General features: G+C 40.5%; 1 protein-coding gene across 2 annotated transcripts; it reads left to right on the forward strand.

Annotated features, from left to right (window-relative positions):
• The first annotated feature begins 100 nt into the window (after positions 1–100).
• LOC307164179 (uncharacterized protein) lies at positions 101–10,615 on the forward strand. Of its 2 annotated transcripts, none has more exons than XM_079880650.1 (5): positions 101–495; positions 5,628–7,033; positions 8,910–9,289; positions 9,359–9,421; positions 9,468–10,614. In XM_079880650.1, exon 2 carries the CDS (start codon positions 5,655–5,657, stop codon positions 6,663–6,665), a length of 1,011 nt encoding a protein of 336 aa, XP_079736776.1. In that variant the 5' UTR covers positions 101–495; positions 5,628–5,654; the 3' UTR covers positions 6,666–7,033; positions 8,910–9,289; positions 9,359–9,421; positions 9,468–10,614. The 2 variants fall into 2 exon arrangements, with proteins under 2 accessions (XP_079736776.1, XP_079736775.1); XM_079880649.1 differs by having other exon boundaries at positions 102–388; positions 9,468–10,615.
• Positions 10,616–16,207: the final 5,592 nt, after the last annotated feature.

The raw sequence follows: 16,207 nt of genomic DNA on the forward strand, positions 1-16,207 counted from the left end.
CCTGGAATCTGTATTTGCTCAAGGGGATTTATGACTACCTTAAATAGAATTATAAATAATTAGGCTACTTTTATTTTGATAGCAGTGACCAGGCTGCTTTCTGCACGGCTTCCACCATGGAAGAGAGAAACTGATTTCCCTTTGTTTACATCTACTGATAATATCGCTGTCAGCTCGTGTGATTTTCGCCAAAAACCTGAAAATGCTGACGTGTATTTCATGGCGCCATATTCTACATCCATGTCCGTTCATCTGTGGTGAATTAGCTTATCTCACCATAACCAGAGTCTGACTCTTGTGCACTGAATAATGTAACGAGATAACGTTACTCTGTAAAGCTTCAGTTCAGGGAGTGATGATGTTCTGTGCGGAAACTGTGGTGAAAGCGGTGAGTCTGCATTTTTACACTGGATGTTGCGTAACTTAATCACGAACAGGGTGAAATGAGGAAATGTGTTTCAAGTATTTCAGCCCTCAAGAAATGTTTCCTCTGGCGTAAGTCATGTTTGCTTGTCTTTTGTGGGGGGAAAACTCTGTTGGGCATACAGACTTTATTCCACGCCCAGTTATTAGCGGACATACTCAGCTAAGGTTATTTGCTGCATCATGTTTTGGATGTGTGAAGACAGTCGCGGTTTTTGAGGCAATTTTCCAGGAAGGAAATGTGTAAAATGTGGCTCAAACCTGCTGTCCTCAACCATATAAAACTATAATATGTTTTAAGGCCATTTTAATGATCTGCTTTTGCTACAGATTATTCTATAAAATATAAATAATTATCTTTAAAAGTTTCAAAAAATATTCCCAAACTTAAAATGAATGGAGATCCTCATGTAGGCGTAAATTAATTCTCCCCTCCTTTATTAAATCATTTATTAATTTTGAGTTATTCAGTGTTTTAGCTAAATTTGAAATAAGAAAGTCTGTGTAGCCTAATGTTTGATACTGTATAAATGCTGCCATTGGCAACAAACAGCTGAGACGTCAAATGAAGCAGATAAGGAAAATATGTCACACTTTTAAGAGCCCTTCATAAAATTGAAGGCCACTGGTTAAACATCTGCTATGTGACGAAATATTTGCAATTTAAATGCAATCATAATACAGTTACATAAATACCAAACCTTACCCAGATAGCACACGTACGTCGGGCCGACGTTGGCCCGATGCACAAAGTTCCATCGGCACGATGTCGCTCAGAGATCGTTTGCTCATCGGCAATATGTCGCCTCGACGTCGGCCTTTGATCGCAAATGATCTCCGGCCGATGTTTGAACGATGCAAAGCTGTAAATCTTTTGCCAGCTCTGCATGGGTTTTATAGGACCTTTATTTATATAGGTCGGACCTTTCGGGCTACTCCTTACATTAGACACCATGCGCTGCTTTCATTGACGCACGCACTTACGAACGCATGCACACACACACACACACACACACACACACACACATACAGAGCGGAGATCGCGCTGCAACACTCACTCAGCAGCACATAAACTGTAGTCAACATTGCCCCGAGACTTAAATTGATAAAATAGCTTTGATACTGAACACATGCAACTTTCATCCCTCTTAATGGCCATATTCAAGAAAAAAAAGTGGAGTAGTTTTACACTTCCATCTTACCTCGCACTCTTTCAACGTTAAACTGCTGGAATACATGCTCTGCTTCTGTGAACAAACACCACCTTCTATGATTTGATTGGCTATCTATTTGGATGGTCGCTGTAAGGTAGACCAGCCTAAAATGTAACTTTTAAACCTTTTTGCCATCCTAAAAACAGAGCGGAGCAAGAATTTCCAATATTGTATTTCCAGTTTGGCCATTTCTAACTATTGACATACTATTGTTATTATTGACGTATAATTATACACTGCAAAAAATGATTTTCTTACTTAGTATTTTTGTGTTGTTTCTAAAGCTAAATTATCTGCCAGTGGGGTAAGAAAAATAATCTTGTTTTCCAATTGAATCAAGATTATTTTTCATACCCCACTGGCAAATAATTTAGCTTGTTTTAAGCAAAAATTACTTAAATTACTTTCTGTTTATCTGAAAACAAAATAGAATTTCTTATGTTATTTTACTTCTCTAGTAAATGCTTCTTGATTTAAGAATTTTTAGATATTTGAAATGGAAACAACACAAAAATACTAAGTAAGAAAAGCATTTTTTTGCAGTGTAGGACATGTCCCCCTCAATGTCTATGTACATATATACAGCCCTGGAGTTACTTGACTATCCAATATAAAAAAAGTAGGCTCTACTGACATTGAAAAATATCTTCTTAATTTTTTGTGTAACTGTCTCTAGTATAATGAACAGACACAATTCAAGTTAAGACATTTTAATGACACCAGAAAGAACTCCAGTAGAAAAGGGATCAAAAAGGAACAGCAACAATGTAGAGAAGGATTCTTCCTGGCAACCTGTAACAGAGTGAAAAACATTGAGAAAAAGCAGTTAGGACTAAAGCTAAGAATAAAATTGTCATTACACTGGATAATATAATTAAAAATGTAACAACAATCAAAGGTACATCAGCTGGCAAACCATTTAATAGTTTAATAGGTTTAATAGTCTATTTAAAGGGAATGATTGTTGTGGGGAGTTTGCTCAAACTATGGCAGCGATACAGCGAATAGTTGTGCTAAAAGACGGCGCCGTCCGCGGAGCGCTTTCAAAGGCCAGTGAAAGCATACTGTCAGTTAAATTGTAAGTAGATGCTAACTGTTTCTCATGGGTTCGTATGGTATTTTAAACATTTACAGGGGTAAGTCTGTGATTTTATTGCCATCCGAATCCATAATGTCAGTGTTTATTTTCACCCAACCCGCGTACATTTCTTAATTGCTTTTATAAAGAACACCGCTTTCTCACATAACGCAGTGAAGCAGCCCCTGCACGAGAGAATAATTGATTCTCGAGCCATCAATATCAGCAGATTCAGCAGCATCGCCACGGGCAGCACTGGGTAACGTCACACGTAAGAAGGAATATCTTTAGCAGCTTTCTAAGGTATGGTTCGGGGAACACGCCTATAAATGGTATACCTTTAGTTAAGTTATACCTTAAGAGTCTTCGTAGCACGCTAAGAGATAACGTTATCGGGAAACCCAGCCCAGGTGTTTATGAATGAGACACTGAATTAATTGGTTTTAAAATTGTTTGAATTAATGATTCAGTTGAGTATCTTTTTTTTAAGTAGACTGAAACATGTTATTCTGATGTATGTTATCGTGGTCTCCATTTTAAACAAAACAAAAATGATTTTAAACCAAATAGATTCTCAGTTTACCCTGAATTAGGGGCCGTTCACATATCGCGTCTAAAAACGTGTGGAAAGCGCTCTCTCCTTTCTAAAAGGACTTGCGCTCCCGTGGCGTCTGTCGTTGCTATGCAACCATGAACTGCGCTCTCCATGATGACAAGGAAGTATCAGCAAAGGATTAATTGATTTCTAGCCCTTGCATTAGCTTTACTACTAGATATATTTATGGAGATGAGAAATAAAAACTCGCCCTGTACAGCTATGATCAGCTGTTCAGCCGAGTTTTCCATGTTGTTACGGAAAGGCCAAAGCTGATCAGTTATTTTTTGTCACATGACCTGCGGTGCGCTTGTGGCATTCTGAAAAGTTTAGATGTTTTCACCTCGCTGTGGCATATGCATGCCTGGAAAAACGAGCACGCTGCATCGCATGCGCGTCACTTCTATTATGGTATTACCGGTGTTGTCACACTTTGACTCATTGGTGGGGAAATATCCGAACGTATGACTTACAGAAGGTACAATTAACTAAGAACGTTTCGGGAAACACGTATTAACGATAAGGTACAGCTTAAGGTATAACTTAGGAACGACGTAGCATTAAGAAGGTTTCGGGAAATCCAGCCCTTATCATAATTAAAAACGTGTTTGACGTCACCGATTACATACGTTTATGTTTACGTTTGTGTAAAATAAATTAGCTCACTTCCAAGTAAAACCTTTACAAAACCTCTCATATACACATAAGAGGTGATTAAAAGCCCAAACTTTCATAAACAAAAGCTCAACCGAGTTAACGTTAACTTAGCTTAACTTACCTAGAGCTTCTGAAAACGGTTGAGATGCTAACGGACTTTTTCCGAAGACACAAAGCCATGTCTATAAAAGTAAATATTCAACATAAGCGTATCAATTACAAGTAAGAGAAGTGTCAAGAACAGTTGTGTGTATTATCCGTGTGATTTTAGAGACTTATATCACCTGAAAGCAGTGAATTTGAAAACAACAGCGAGAGAGGGAGTTTTCCTGCTTACCAGTCAACAGTGGTCCCGCGGCGTTTCCATGGCAACTCTGCGCCGCGGCCGCTCCAGTGTTTGAAAGCGACTTGAAAGTTCACAAGCACAACGCGACATCGGCCTCCCGTATAGTGGGCCGACCTAAAGCCGACGTAACGGAGCTGGGAAATAGAGCACTGACTGACAAGAGATCTGCCTACGCCTGGCCGATGCCTTTGCGATGTTATAGGGAGGGAGGCCGACGCTCGATGTTGGGCCAACGTCGGCCCGACGTACGTGTGCTATCTGGGTATGTTTAGATCAAACTGATTGGTTGGAAAGATTTATATCCACCAGTTAACAAAATTATGTCCTAAAATGTTTTGCTAACATTCCCATTAAGTTATGAAAACTTTATTTATTCATTTTCTATGAACGTTTAAAACATCCAGTTTTTTAAAAAATGTATTTTCTTGGTTATGCGAACATTAAGAGAACATTCCATTTCATCGTTTAGCAAGCAGTGTTACTTTTGAATGTTCTCTGAACGTCCCGAAACAAAAATGTTAGACAAACGTCCAACTAAAACCTTAAAAGGAAACGTTTCATGAATGATGTAAATAATGTTTTTGTGCTTATGTTTTGAGAACATTATTAAAGATTGGAAGAACGTTTGTTCGTAACTTTGAGAGAACCTTGCCGCAACATTAACCAAAGTTCTGAGAACGTTCCCTGTTAACTGGATTATTCCATTGTTATTAGTTATACAGGAAAAGGATATTTGTTTTCTATTTTGGCAGAAACAAATGATGTTGCCTCATTTGCATATCTATTTAAATCGTTCTTATAGTGTTGTCAAATAGTACTGACTTCATGGTACTAAAATTTAAAAATGTGACGATACCAGCATTTCCCTCTAGCATTTTGAGCGCTGTTGAACGGATTCTTAAACACCTCTGATAGGCCATTACGTTCACATGCTCAACAGATATGTCTGTGTAAGCGTCAAGGACAACATGTTTTTGAAGCGTTGATAATTGTAGCCAATCAGAGACATATCTGTTGAGTGTGTGCACGCAATGGCCAATCAGAGGTGTTTAAGAATCCGTTCAACAGCGCTCAAAATGCTAGAGGGAAATGCTGGTATCGTCACATTGTTAAAATGTTAGTGCCGAAGTCGTTACTTTTGACAATTCGAAGTTCTTATACAGTTGTATACATTAGTAAAGAGTTGATTATTCCATTTGCTCTCTTTAGAATAAATTAGTGGACAATTAGACCGCCAATGGATGCTGACTCTCAATTACATTTTGAACTCACTGTATAATCATTGGTTAACTCAGGCAATGTTTTTGTCATTAGGTGTGATGGACTTTTGAATCATTCGGCATGTCCCACTCGTCCAAACCTCGATCTCACCCGTGTGGCCTGTGTGACAAATCTTTTACCCAGATTTCCATGCTCACCAAACACCAGCGAATGCACACTGAAGACAAGCCCTACAAATGCCCCTACTGTGACAAATCTTTCTCTCTTTCTTCTCGGCTGGTCCTGCACAAACGCAGCCATGCCGGGGAAAAGCCTCACACCTGCCGGCTTTGCTCCAAGACCTTCATCTCTTCGTCCCACCTGTCTCTACACATGCGATCGCACTCCGGAGAGAGGAAGTACAAATGCAGTGTGTGCTCCAAAATGTTCATGCAGTCGTCCCAGCTTCTGCGCCACAAGACCATCCACACCGGCGAGAAGCCCTTCAAGTGCCCCGACTGCAACAAGAGCTTTGGCCGTGCCTCACACCTGAAGACCCATCGCAGGCTCCACACCGGCGAGAAGCCCTTCAAATGCACACAGTGCGACAGGGCTTTTACGCAAAAGGCCGGGCTTGTAATACACCTGCGCTTGCACACAGGCGAGCGTCCTTTTAAGTGTGACAAGTGTGGGAAGGCCTTCCGCACGTCAGCACACCTGCTCAACCATCAGGCGCTGGAGTTGGGCGAGGGCAGGTTTGTGTGTGCCACGTGTCAGAAGGGCTTCCGGTCGGTGTCCATGTTGAAGCAGCACGAGAAGAGCCACCAGGGCGGAGGGGCGCTCTGTTGTAGCGTTTGCTCCGGGACCTTCGCTCAATCCTCTTATCTGCAGCTCAAACTGCACTTGCACAACGGAGAGCAGCTCTTCCACTGCAAGGTGTGCAACAAAATATTCGTGAAGATGTCCACCTTTGAGAAACACTGCACAAAACACCAGATGGAGATGGACGACGAATGTGAGGACGAGAGCGTAAAGGAGGAAGATCCCCCATTTGAGCTGCATTCGGCTGCGTCCCCGACACCATCAACATCAGAGGTCAACACGCGCTCCAAAACAAGAGCCAAAATTAAGAGTACAATGGACAACTCGTAAGCTTTTTGCAACATTAAAGAGGACCTATTATGCCCTTTAAGTCTTGATGTTGTTTTTTGTCTCTACTAGAACAGGTTTTCCTGCTTGAATGTTGATTATTCTCCTCATATTCTCCATTGTTGCGGCTCCTCTCTTCCCAGTCTGTCAGTAACGCTCTGTTCACTTCCTGTCTCTATGAAGCCCCTCCTTCTGAAAAGCACACTGTGCTCTGATTGGTCGGCTGGAGCAGTGTGTTGTGATTGGTCGAGTGCGTCGAGTGTGTTTGGGAAATGTCCCGCCCCTTACCATAACCGCCAGTTTAACACACTACTAACTAACTCAACCAGGCCCCGCCCCTTTATTCTGCGTATGAATTATTATAACTAGATGTACCGCATCGCGGTACAAAATATGACCGCCGCTCAGGCCTGCACTGGCTTTCCACAAAAATAAATGACGTGGAGTAATTTGGCTGTATTGCGTGTTTATGTATATACCTATAAAAAGTAATAGTATGTGCATGTCTGTCTGTGTGTGTGTGTGTGTGTGTGTGTGTGTGTGTGTGTTTGTGTATGTGTGTGTCTGTGTGTGTGTGTGTGTGTCTGTGCGTGTATGTATGTGTGTCTGTGCATGTGGATTTGTATGTGTGTGTATGGGTGTGTGTCTGTGCGTGTGGATGTCAGTGTGTGTGCATGCTTGCATTTGTTTGTATTCCTGCATGTGTGTGTGTGACAGTATCATCCTAAACCAGCAACCCTTCGCTCAACAGCACCATCTACAGGCCGATGAGTGTACAGTCACTAAATGTGCACATAAATGAATTTATTTTATACCCCCCCATGGATGAAATTCTACAAAACTTAGCAGAGGATACCCCCAGAGGATGTCAAGTTAATCATACACATGAAATATGGTGCAGTTCTGAACATCTCCACTGAAGATAGGGGCGATTAAAGCAGAATAATATTGCATTTTCATTTTTTATGGGAGGGGCGCAAATCACAAATGACTGATTATGGGCTAGGTTGATGTGGGCCCTTAAGAGTGGGCCCTACATACCATAAAAATTTCTTCATCCTCGGTGCCACGGTTCAGGTAGTTATTTAGGAAAAACTGCATTTTTTGGGGTTTGGGGGGGCCCAGCGCGGGGGGGGGGGGAGTGGCCCCCGGGGACCAAACGAAATTTTTCCGTAGAAGTGTAGTGGGGCTACATGCCCACCAAATTTCATGTTCCCCGGTGCTTCGGTGTCCCTGGCATCGTTGACGAAAAATTTACGGGGGCCCCAGCGCGGGGGGGGGGGGGGGGAGTGGCCCCCGGGGACCAAACTAAATTTTTCCGTAAAAGTCTAGTAGACCAACATACCATAAAAAATTCTTCATCCTCGGTGCCACGGTTCAGGTAGTTATTTAGGAAAAACTGCATTTTTTTGGGTTTGGGGGGGCCCAGCGCGGGGGGGGGAGTGGCCCCCGGGGACCAAACGAAATTTTTCCTTAGAAGTCTAGAGGGGCTGCATGCCCACCAAATTTCATGTTCCCCGGTGCTTCGGTGTCCCTGGTATCGTTGACGAAAAATTTACGGGGGCCCCAGCGGGGGGGGGGGGGGGATGGGGGAGTGGCCCCCGGGGACCAAACGAAATTTTTCCGTAAAAGTCTAGTAGACCAACATACCATAAAAATTTCTTCATCCTCGGTGCCACGGTTCAGGTAGTTATTTAGGAAAAACTGAATTTTTTTGGGTTTGGGGGGGCCCAGCGCGGGGGGGGGAGTGGCCCCTGGGGACCAAACGAAATTTTTCCTTAGAAGTCTAGTGGGGCTACATGCCCACCAAATTTCATGTTCCCCGGTGCTTCGGTGTCCCTGGTATCGTTGACGAAAAATTTACGGGGGCCCCAGCGCGGGGGGGGAAGTGGCCCCCGGGGACCAAACGAAATTTTTCCGTAAAAGTCTAGTAGACCAACATACCATAAAAATTTCTTCATCCTCGGTGCCACGGTTCAGGTAGTTATTTAGGAAAAACTGCATTTTTTTGGGGGTTTGGGGGGGCCCAGCGCGGGGGGGGAGTGGCCCCCGGGGACCAAACGAAATTTTTCCTTAGAAGTCTAGTGGGGCTACATGCCCACCAAATTTCATGTTCCCCGGTGCTTCGGTGTCCCTGGTATCGTTGACGAAAAATTCAGTAAGGTGACGGGAAAAAAAAAAAAAAAAAACTTTGACAATCCCTATATGACCGCTTTCGCTAGCTACGCTAGCGGCGGTCATAATGAGGAATATTGTGACGTGTTCGTTCCCGGAAGAAACTCAAGACTACAATGGAGGCGTTTCAGGAGTTCAGAAACACTGACACTGATATAGAGAAGAACTCAGAGCTTTTTCATGATCAAACAGCAACACTACACAATAAAGAAAGATGAACGTGAAAAGGCATAAGAGGACCTCTTTAACATAATGCCCTACTGTATTTATGATTTATGATATAAATGATGCCTTCATTTGCGCATATTTATGAACATCTCTCTGCACTCATACAGACCTGTGGATCATGTGCAGGTGTACTAAAACTTGTCTTTGCAGAGATTTTTGCACTTAATTTAATTAGTTGTTGTTTTTTCCCATCATACTTATCAAAAAGTGGTAAAGCACTATAGGTACAAGCTCAGTCCAGGTATAGGAACAAGCTCAGTCCAGGTATAGGAACAAGCTCAGTCCAGGTATAGGAACAAGCTCAGTCCAGGTATAGGAACAAGCTCAGTCCAGGTATAGGAACAAGCTCAGTACAGGTATAGGAGCAAGCTCAGTCCAGGTATAGGAACAAGCTCAGTCCAGGTATAGGAACAAGCTCAGTACAGGTATAGGAGCAAGCTCAGTTGGACTCTGCATGGCATATCTTCAAAGATGCCATCACTGCCATGCATTATCCAACTGAGCTTGCCTTTTCTATTCCTATCCAATTCCCTCATATTTAATTCCTTGAATTTGAATTGAGGTGGCAAACAGATTTAAATTCTGCCTTAATATTTTTATTTATTTTGAATGTTGTATATAACCTGAGGGTGGAAGGACACTTCTTTTCTATGTTGAATTTTACTGCATTAGAACTATGATTTTTGTCGTTGCACATTTTGATTCAAATTAAATCTCAATCTAAACTGGAACCAATTTTTCAGTTCTGAATTTTGCACAAACCTGATTAATACAAGAACTTACTACTATACATAGCCTACTATATCTAAAAATACAGACACATGTAAAAGAATTGAGACCTGCATAAAATCTGCACCACTTTCTGTATTTTCTCTGTAGATTTCCACAGAAGGCCTGTCATTTGTAGCATTCTACACATTTCCACTCCTGGAGAGACTATTTATTTAAAATAATAATACTATTTTACATCTAAGATTGTTGTAATCTTGGCAACAAACTAATCTCAATTAAATGTGTAAAACTATTACTCAGAATTCTGCAGATTTTCCCTAAAAATCAGCAGAGAAAATGTGTTTAGTCATATTGCACAAAGCACATCTTAGATTTCATAAAGCACATGAGGTCAAATCTGAAGTCAAGGAGGATGATAAAAAAAATATATATTTAATAACAAAACAGCAATATGATTTTTATTGCGTAATTTCAAAGAGCTCAAGTAAGGTATTATTGACAGTGGTCAGTTGAATTATGTAATATAATGTGCAGTCAGCTGATTTCATATCCACAGAGAAACTCACAGTACATAAATGCTTTGTATATTTATGCAATTCCTGAAGTCTATTATGAAAGTGAACAATGCTGTTGATTGGATTACTTGTGTTAATACTGTGTAGATGTTTATTTATTTTCTTAGTTTAAATGTAAGATATTGTTAAAAATGTGTATCCGATTTACTGTTAAATTTATACATCGTTATGTATATGTTGTTATAAAGCAATGCAAGACAACATCTGTGATTGGCACCTGAAATAAAACTGTTAATTTCTTTAAAAAACATCGTACTGACCCCGAACCTTTGAACAGTAGAAGTGTACAAGCGAGAACAGTTTCATTTTAGTCGCATGCATTAACCATGATGTCTAATGTAAATTTTTCCCTAAACCTTACTATCTGGCTCTCGTCTACAAATCAGCGTCCCCATTCAATAGTAGTCTCCTAACTAACTTGTTCCCCTAAACTAGCTTGCTTCCTAAACTAGCTTCCTTAACTAGCTTCCCTAAACTAGTTTCCTGCGCAGGAACAAATCGACAAACAGACTCAAGCAAATGTCCTTTAAATGCTTTAATCACGGCCAGGAGATCTTCTCGAGCAGTTCTCAGGGAGTCTCTCCCAAGAAGCAAGGCCGGAGGATCTCAGACAAATCCCATTGAGAATCCCACCAGAAAATACGGATAGAACAGTTTTTATAGAATCGAGAAAACAAATAAGACTAACATGTCACCTTCAATATGATTGGTTCAATTGGTTCAAAAGCCCCAACCTTTTCCCTCAGTCACTGGCACAAGCAAACTCTGACTTTGTGATTACTTATCACAAGGTTTGAGAACTAGTCATCTGTCTAGTTTCACTTCCCCTATTTGTTATTTATACACACACACATACTGTACACACTCAAAGTCACAAGTTTTCCCCAAAGAGTTTGGAAACATTTAAAAGCATATGAATGTCGTTCCTGCAAGAAAAACAAATGTTAGTTGATTAATTTAACTTGATTAATTACAAAAATCCATCACACTAACAATAGGACAGGTGTGTATAACACATGGACATTTTGGAGTAGCTTTAATGGTGGCTAAGTTTTACTTTTATTCTAATGCGAAAAATTTTAACAAATGCGTAGTGTACTCTAAGGGCATCATTTTTTTTTACTCAAAGATGAGCGATATCCTTTTAGCAAATGTATAGTGTATTGTGTTATGCACTAATAATGTTGTTGCTGTGTATCAACACTAGATGGCGCTGTATGGCTGGTAATGGGGAGAGCTGAACTGGGACTCGCTCTCTCTGCTGTACTCTGGTTAAACTGGTTTGCGGTGTTCTTGTGGTTTCTCCAGTGCTCTGGTGTTTTAGTGCTTATTTAGACTGTCGCAAACAGATCCTTTTCTCGCCTTGATTAACCAGCCCGTGACAAAAATTTTTACCAATTAAAATTCTATAATGTTTTCACCCTCATGTTGTTCCAAATTCAGTTGATTCTGTCTTTAATGAAACAGGGATGTTTGCAGAGCGTTTTTGCATATTTGGCAAATAAAGTCATGGTTTTATATCAGGGGTATATGAGCCCCTTCAGCTTCAACCTTAAAGGGTTAGTTCACCCAAAAATGAAAACTCTGTCAGTAATTACTCACCCTCATGTTGTTCCAACCCCGTAAGACTTTTGTTCATCTTCCGAACACAAAGTAAGATATTTTTGATGAAATCTGAGAGCTGTCTCACTTCTCCATAGGCTGCTAGGTAATCGATATCTGCCGGCCCAGAAAAGTTAGTAAAGACATCGTTTAAAATAGTCCAAGTGACTACAGTGGCTCAACCTTAAGTTTATCAAGCAACGGGCAGAGATGGGCATAAATACATGGAAATGTATTTAAAATACAAATACAAAATACTGTGTGGAAAAATGTATTTAAATACAAATACAAAATACTGTGTGAAAAAATGTATTTAAATACAAATACAGTATTTTGTATTTTGAAAATACACAAAATACAAGTGGAATTGGCCATCCAGTGCAGGTATAGGTCACAGTGAATGAAGAAACTACATAGGCCTACTGACTTTTCATTCTTAACCACATCTCTGCCCTCCCTGTCATTCTTTCTGTCATTCTTTCTTTCTTTCTTTCTTTCTATCTTTCTTTCTTTCTTTCTTTCTTTCTTTCTTTCTTTCTGGCAATTACAAATAAACTTATGCAAAATAGCAGCCATTTATATACTTATTTCTGGTTACAATGTAGTCTATTACTTGTGGTGAACACTATTAAAAAATTCATACTGCATGTAAAACTATGGGAACATTTTCTAATGTCTAGCAAAGAATATGGATGGGCGATATGACCAAAATCTTAATTTTACTTCACAGTAACAATATCATGTTTTCACTATTCTCAATATCAGTTTTGATTCCACAGCATAAACTGAATTTCAAACTCTTTTTTTTTTTTTTTGCAGGTAGTCCAATGCTTTTTAAGTAATTTTATGTTTATTTTATGTAAAGTTTATTTGTTTCTATAAGTTTATTCAAATTGGAAAGTGTATCTAAATAGAGATTTCATTTAGAATTAATTTAGATTCATTTGACACTATTTCCCCCTTTTTTATTATTATTTTTCATGTACAATAAAACTAAAAGCTGAAGATTTTTGTGGAGTATCATTCATCAGTGTTTGTTTTTCCACTCCAACGTTCCAATAATTCCTGCCCACTAAAAGCTGCACGGATAAATTTGCTTACCCCACAATTAGGCCCATCTATGTCAACGATTTAGAAAAAGTTCCATCAATTAACACTTTATATCATCACTATGATAGTGTCATATCACCCAGCCCTAACATGCAGTAATGCTTTAAACACATTTGACAAGCTAGTTGATAAAAATCAACAACCGGTCAAGATTGGCTAACGCTATTTTCCTAGCCTGGTTAAAACCAGACCATTCTCAGTAGTAACTGAGTTATGGTCTGGCAAAGCTTCATTAATAACTAATTTCCAAAGGGGCGTCACCAACGGACGTCGCTCAAATGCCTCTGGGCGCAATTGGATAGACCTAAAACCAATCAGAGCGATCGTCATCGTGTAAAGCTCGCCTCAACGTTTCTGATTGGTGCCTCGATTTGGACGGATTAGAAATCGGCTTGAATGGGCTCTTTGCCAGACTACTTGCAGAGCAAATCTAAATTTGCCGTTAGTTTGTCTGGGTTTTCCAAGGCTACTATTTTCCCACTTGTCTGTGCACTTTTATTCTTTCATGTTAACTAAAGTGAATAATGCACTATTTTAACTTCAATCAACAAGTAGAATAGATCATGACATTCTCACCTTATTCCAAAAAAAAAATCGTTGATCCAATACTGAGCTAGTGAATGGGCCCTATTTGAACGGTCTGAAACGCAAGTATCAAGCGCGAAACGCAAGTAACTTTGTGGGCGGGTCTTGGGCGCTGTTGCTATTATACCGGCGGGATAAATGACTCTTGTGCCCGACGCAAATCTAAAATGTGTTGGTCTGAAGTCGCTTCATTATTCATAGGTGTGGTTTGGGCATAACGTGAAATAAACCAATCAGAGCGTCATCTCACATTCCCTTTTAGAGTAGGCGCGCTTGTTCTATAGCGGATTGCTATTATAACGGCGGATTTGCCAGACGCGCGCCAGCAGCAGTTCACAACCGAGGAGACCGACGTTCTCGCCAGGGCCGTAAAACACAGAGAAGTGACATTGGGGATGGAGAAACACACCCAGATTAACTTCAGTTAAACAGGCGTATGATAATTTGGGTAAATGTGTAAGCTATATGTATGCTTTTATAATAATCTATCTATCTATCTATCTATCTATCTATCCATCTATCGTAATAATGTATGATTTGCAAAAATGAAAACTGCTGCTTTTGTGTAGATGAGAGAATTAAAGTGCATGCGCGTTGTGCACACGCTACGCTACATTGATTATGGCCAAGCATGCGCCCTTAAAATAGCATATGAATAACCTGCGCAACGCGCCACTTAGTGGCGGAATTGTTTTCTAAACCTGCAAAATAGCATGAGGGAACGTTTGTGCCGGAACACGCCTCCTCTTTGCGCTGAACCGCCCCCGGGAGCGCAAGTGTATTTCTTAGTTAACCGACATGCGTCTGTGGAGGGAAAAGTCCGCTGTGCGCGGGTGCAAAATAGGAATGATACATGCGTCGGTGTACAAAGTAAATTGCGCTGGGTGCAAGATAAGGCCCAAGGTCTGAACTAGTTGATGCACAAAATCAATACCCTGATAAAGAGGTTGACTGGCAAAAAGTATTTTATGTATTTTGAAAATACAAAAATACTCACCTTAAATGTATTTAAATACAAATTACATTTGAATTTTTCCAAAGGCTTTAAAATACAAAATACAAAATAGTATTTTGTATTTCAAATACGTATTTTAAATACATGTATCTGAAATACTGCCCATCCCTGGCAACGGGAATACTTTTTGTGTGCAAAAAACACAACAACAACACAAAAATAACGACTTTATTCAGCTATTGATTTTCTTCAGTGTGGGCCTCTGAGTGAGTTCCTGTAGTGTAACAGCGCAGCACTTCTGGGTTGTACGTCAGAACGAAGGCTCACTATTGGCCGACGCTGGTCATGTGTGTGATGCGTGTGATGCTGGCCAATAGTGAGCCTCCGTTCTGACGTACAACCGAGAAGCTCTGCGCTGTTACACCACGTGAACTTACTCACGTAGTTTAAGTCTATGTTTTTTTTTTTGTTTGTTTGTTTTTTTTCATAGTCATCTTGACCCGTGGAAGTAATGTCCACTGGAGGCAAGCTTTGAGAACCCAAGCTTTATTTAAGAAATGATCAAACATAAAACAAAGGCGTGGAGTGGCATGAAGCTCAACACATGAACTCACCAAACAGTGGTAACAGGAAACAATACTTGACAAAGACACATGGCAAACATGAGGGCGTAAATACACAATAGAGGTCGACTGATAGTGGATTTTACTGATGCCGATAACTAGGTTTGACCGAACTTGCCGATAACAATGAATCAACCGATAGTTTTTAAAATTGATACTGGATAAAAAACAAGCATAACACTCCAAGTAAAACAGTGCTAAACTTTACTACAAAAATAAAAAGAACAGTACAGGACCATGAACATGCATTCACACTGAAACTGTGAAGAAAGTGACACTAAATAGCAAATAAAAACAGTTCCATCCAAAAAAACAAAAATTATAATAAAAGGCTCTTCAAAAAACAACAAAATTTGAACTTTTAAGGGGATTTCTTGGCCAGATGTGCAAGTGTTTTAAATCTTGTTTAATTTTTCTGCCACCACTGCAGAGGCATGTCACTTATTTCAATGACAGGCTCTGACAAATAGCACTCGAGCTCACTCTCAAAGCTGTGCATCCCCCGAGACACAGTTGTGGCACCAAGGACCCTGGCATACAGGGTGTCCAGTGAAGTGGGCTGATGGATTCTCTGCTGCTTCGTCTCTGGTTCCACAACCTCATCCTGCCCAAGTCCTTCTGGTGAAGGGCTCGGATCTTGTTCTCTGAGCTCGCCAAGCTCTTCAGCTTCCTCTTTTTGTCACAGTTTTCCTTTTTCAAGTGTTTCTTCAGACACAGAGGCATGAGCTTTGTAGCTGGGATCAAGGAGTGTTGCTAGGACCAGAATTTGTCTCTTCTGCCTTGGAAAACCACTTTGTCAGGCTGTCAAGCATGGTCTTTCGCAAAGTATTGATCCCTACTGACGATGGACCCTCTGCCTGCAGCCTCAGCTTTAGAGCAGACTCACTGGGGATAATACTGAAGACTCAGAGTTGATCATCTCCATTGGGACTACTTCGATGGGAACCAGTGTGTCAATAA

This window comes from Squalius cephalus, assembly GCF_949319135.1.
Source record: "Squalius cephalus genome assembly, chromosome: 9".
In the NCBI taxonomy this organism is placed as follows: Eukaryota; Metazoa; Chordata; class Actinopteri; order Cypriniformes; family Leuciscidae; genus Squalius; species Squalius cephalus.

Bases quoted from the DNA above. Each gene is read 5' to 3' on its own strand.
- LOC307164179 (XM_079880650.1), top strand. From the start codon at position 5,655: ATGTCCCACTCGTCCAAACCTCGATCTCACCCGTGTGGCCTGTGTGAC.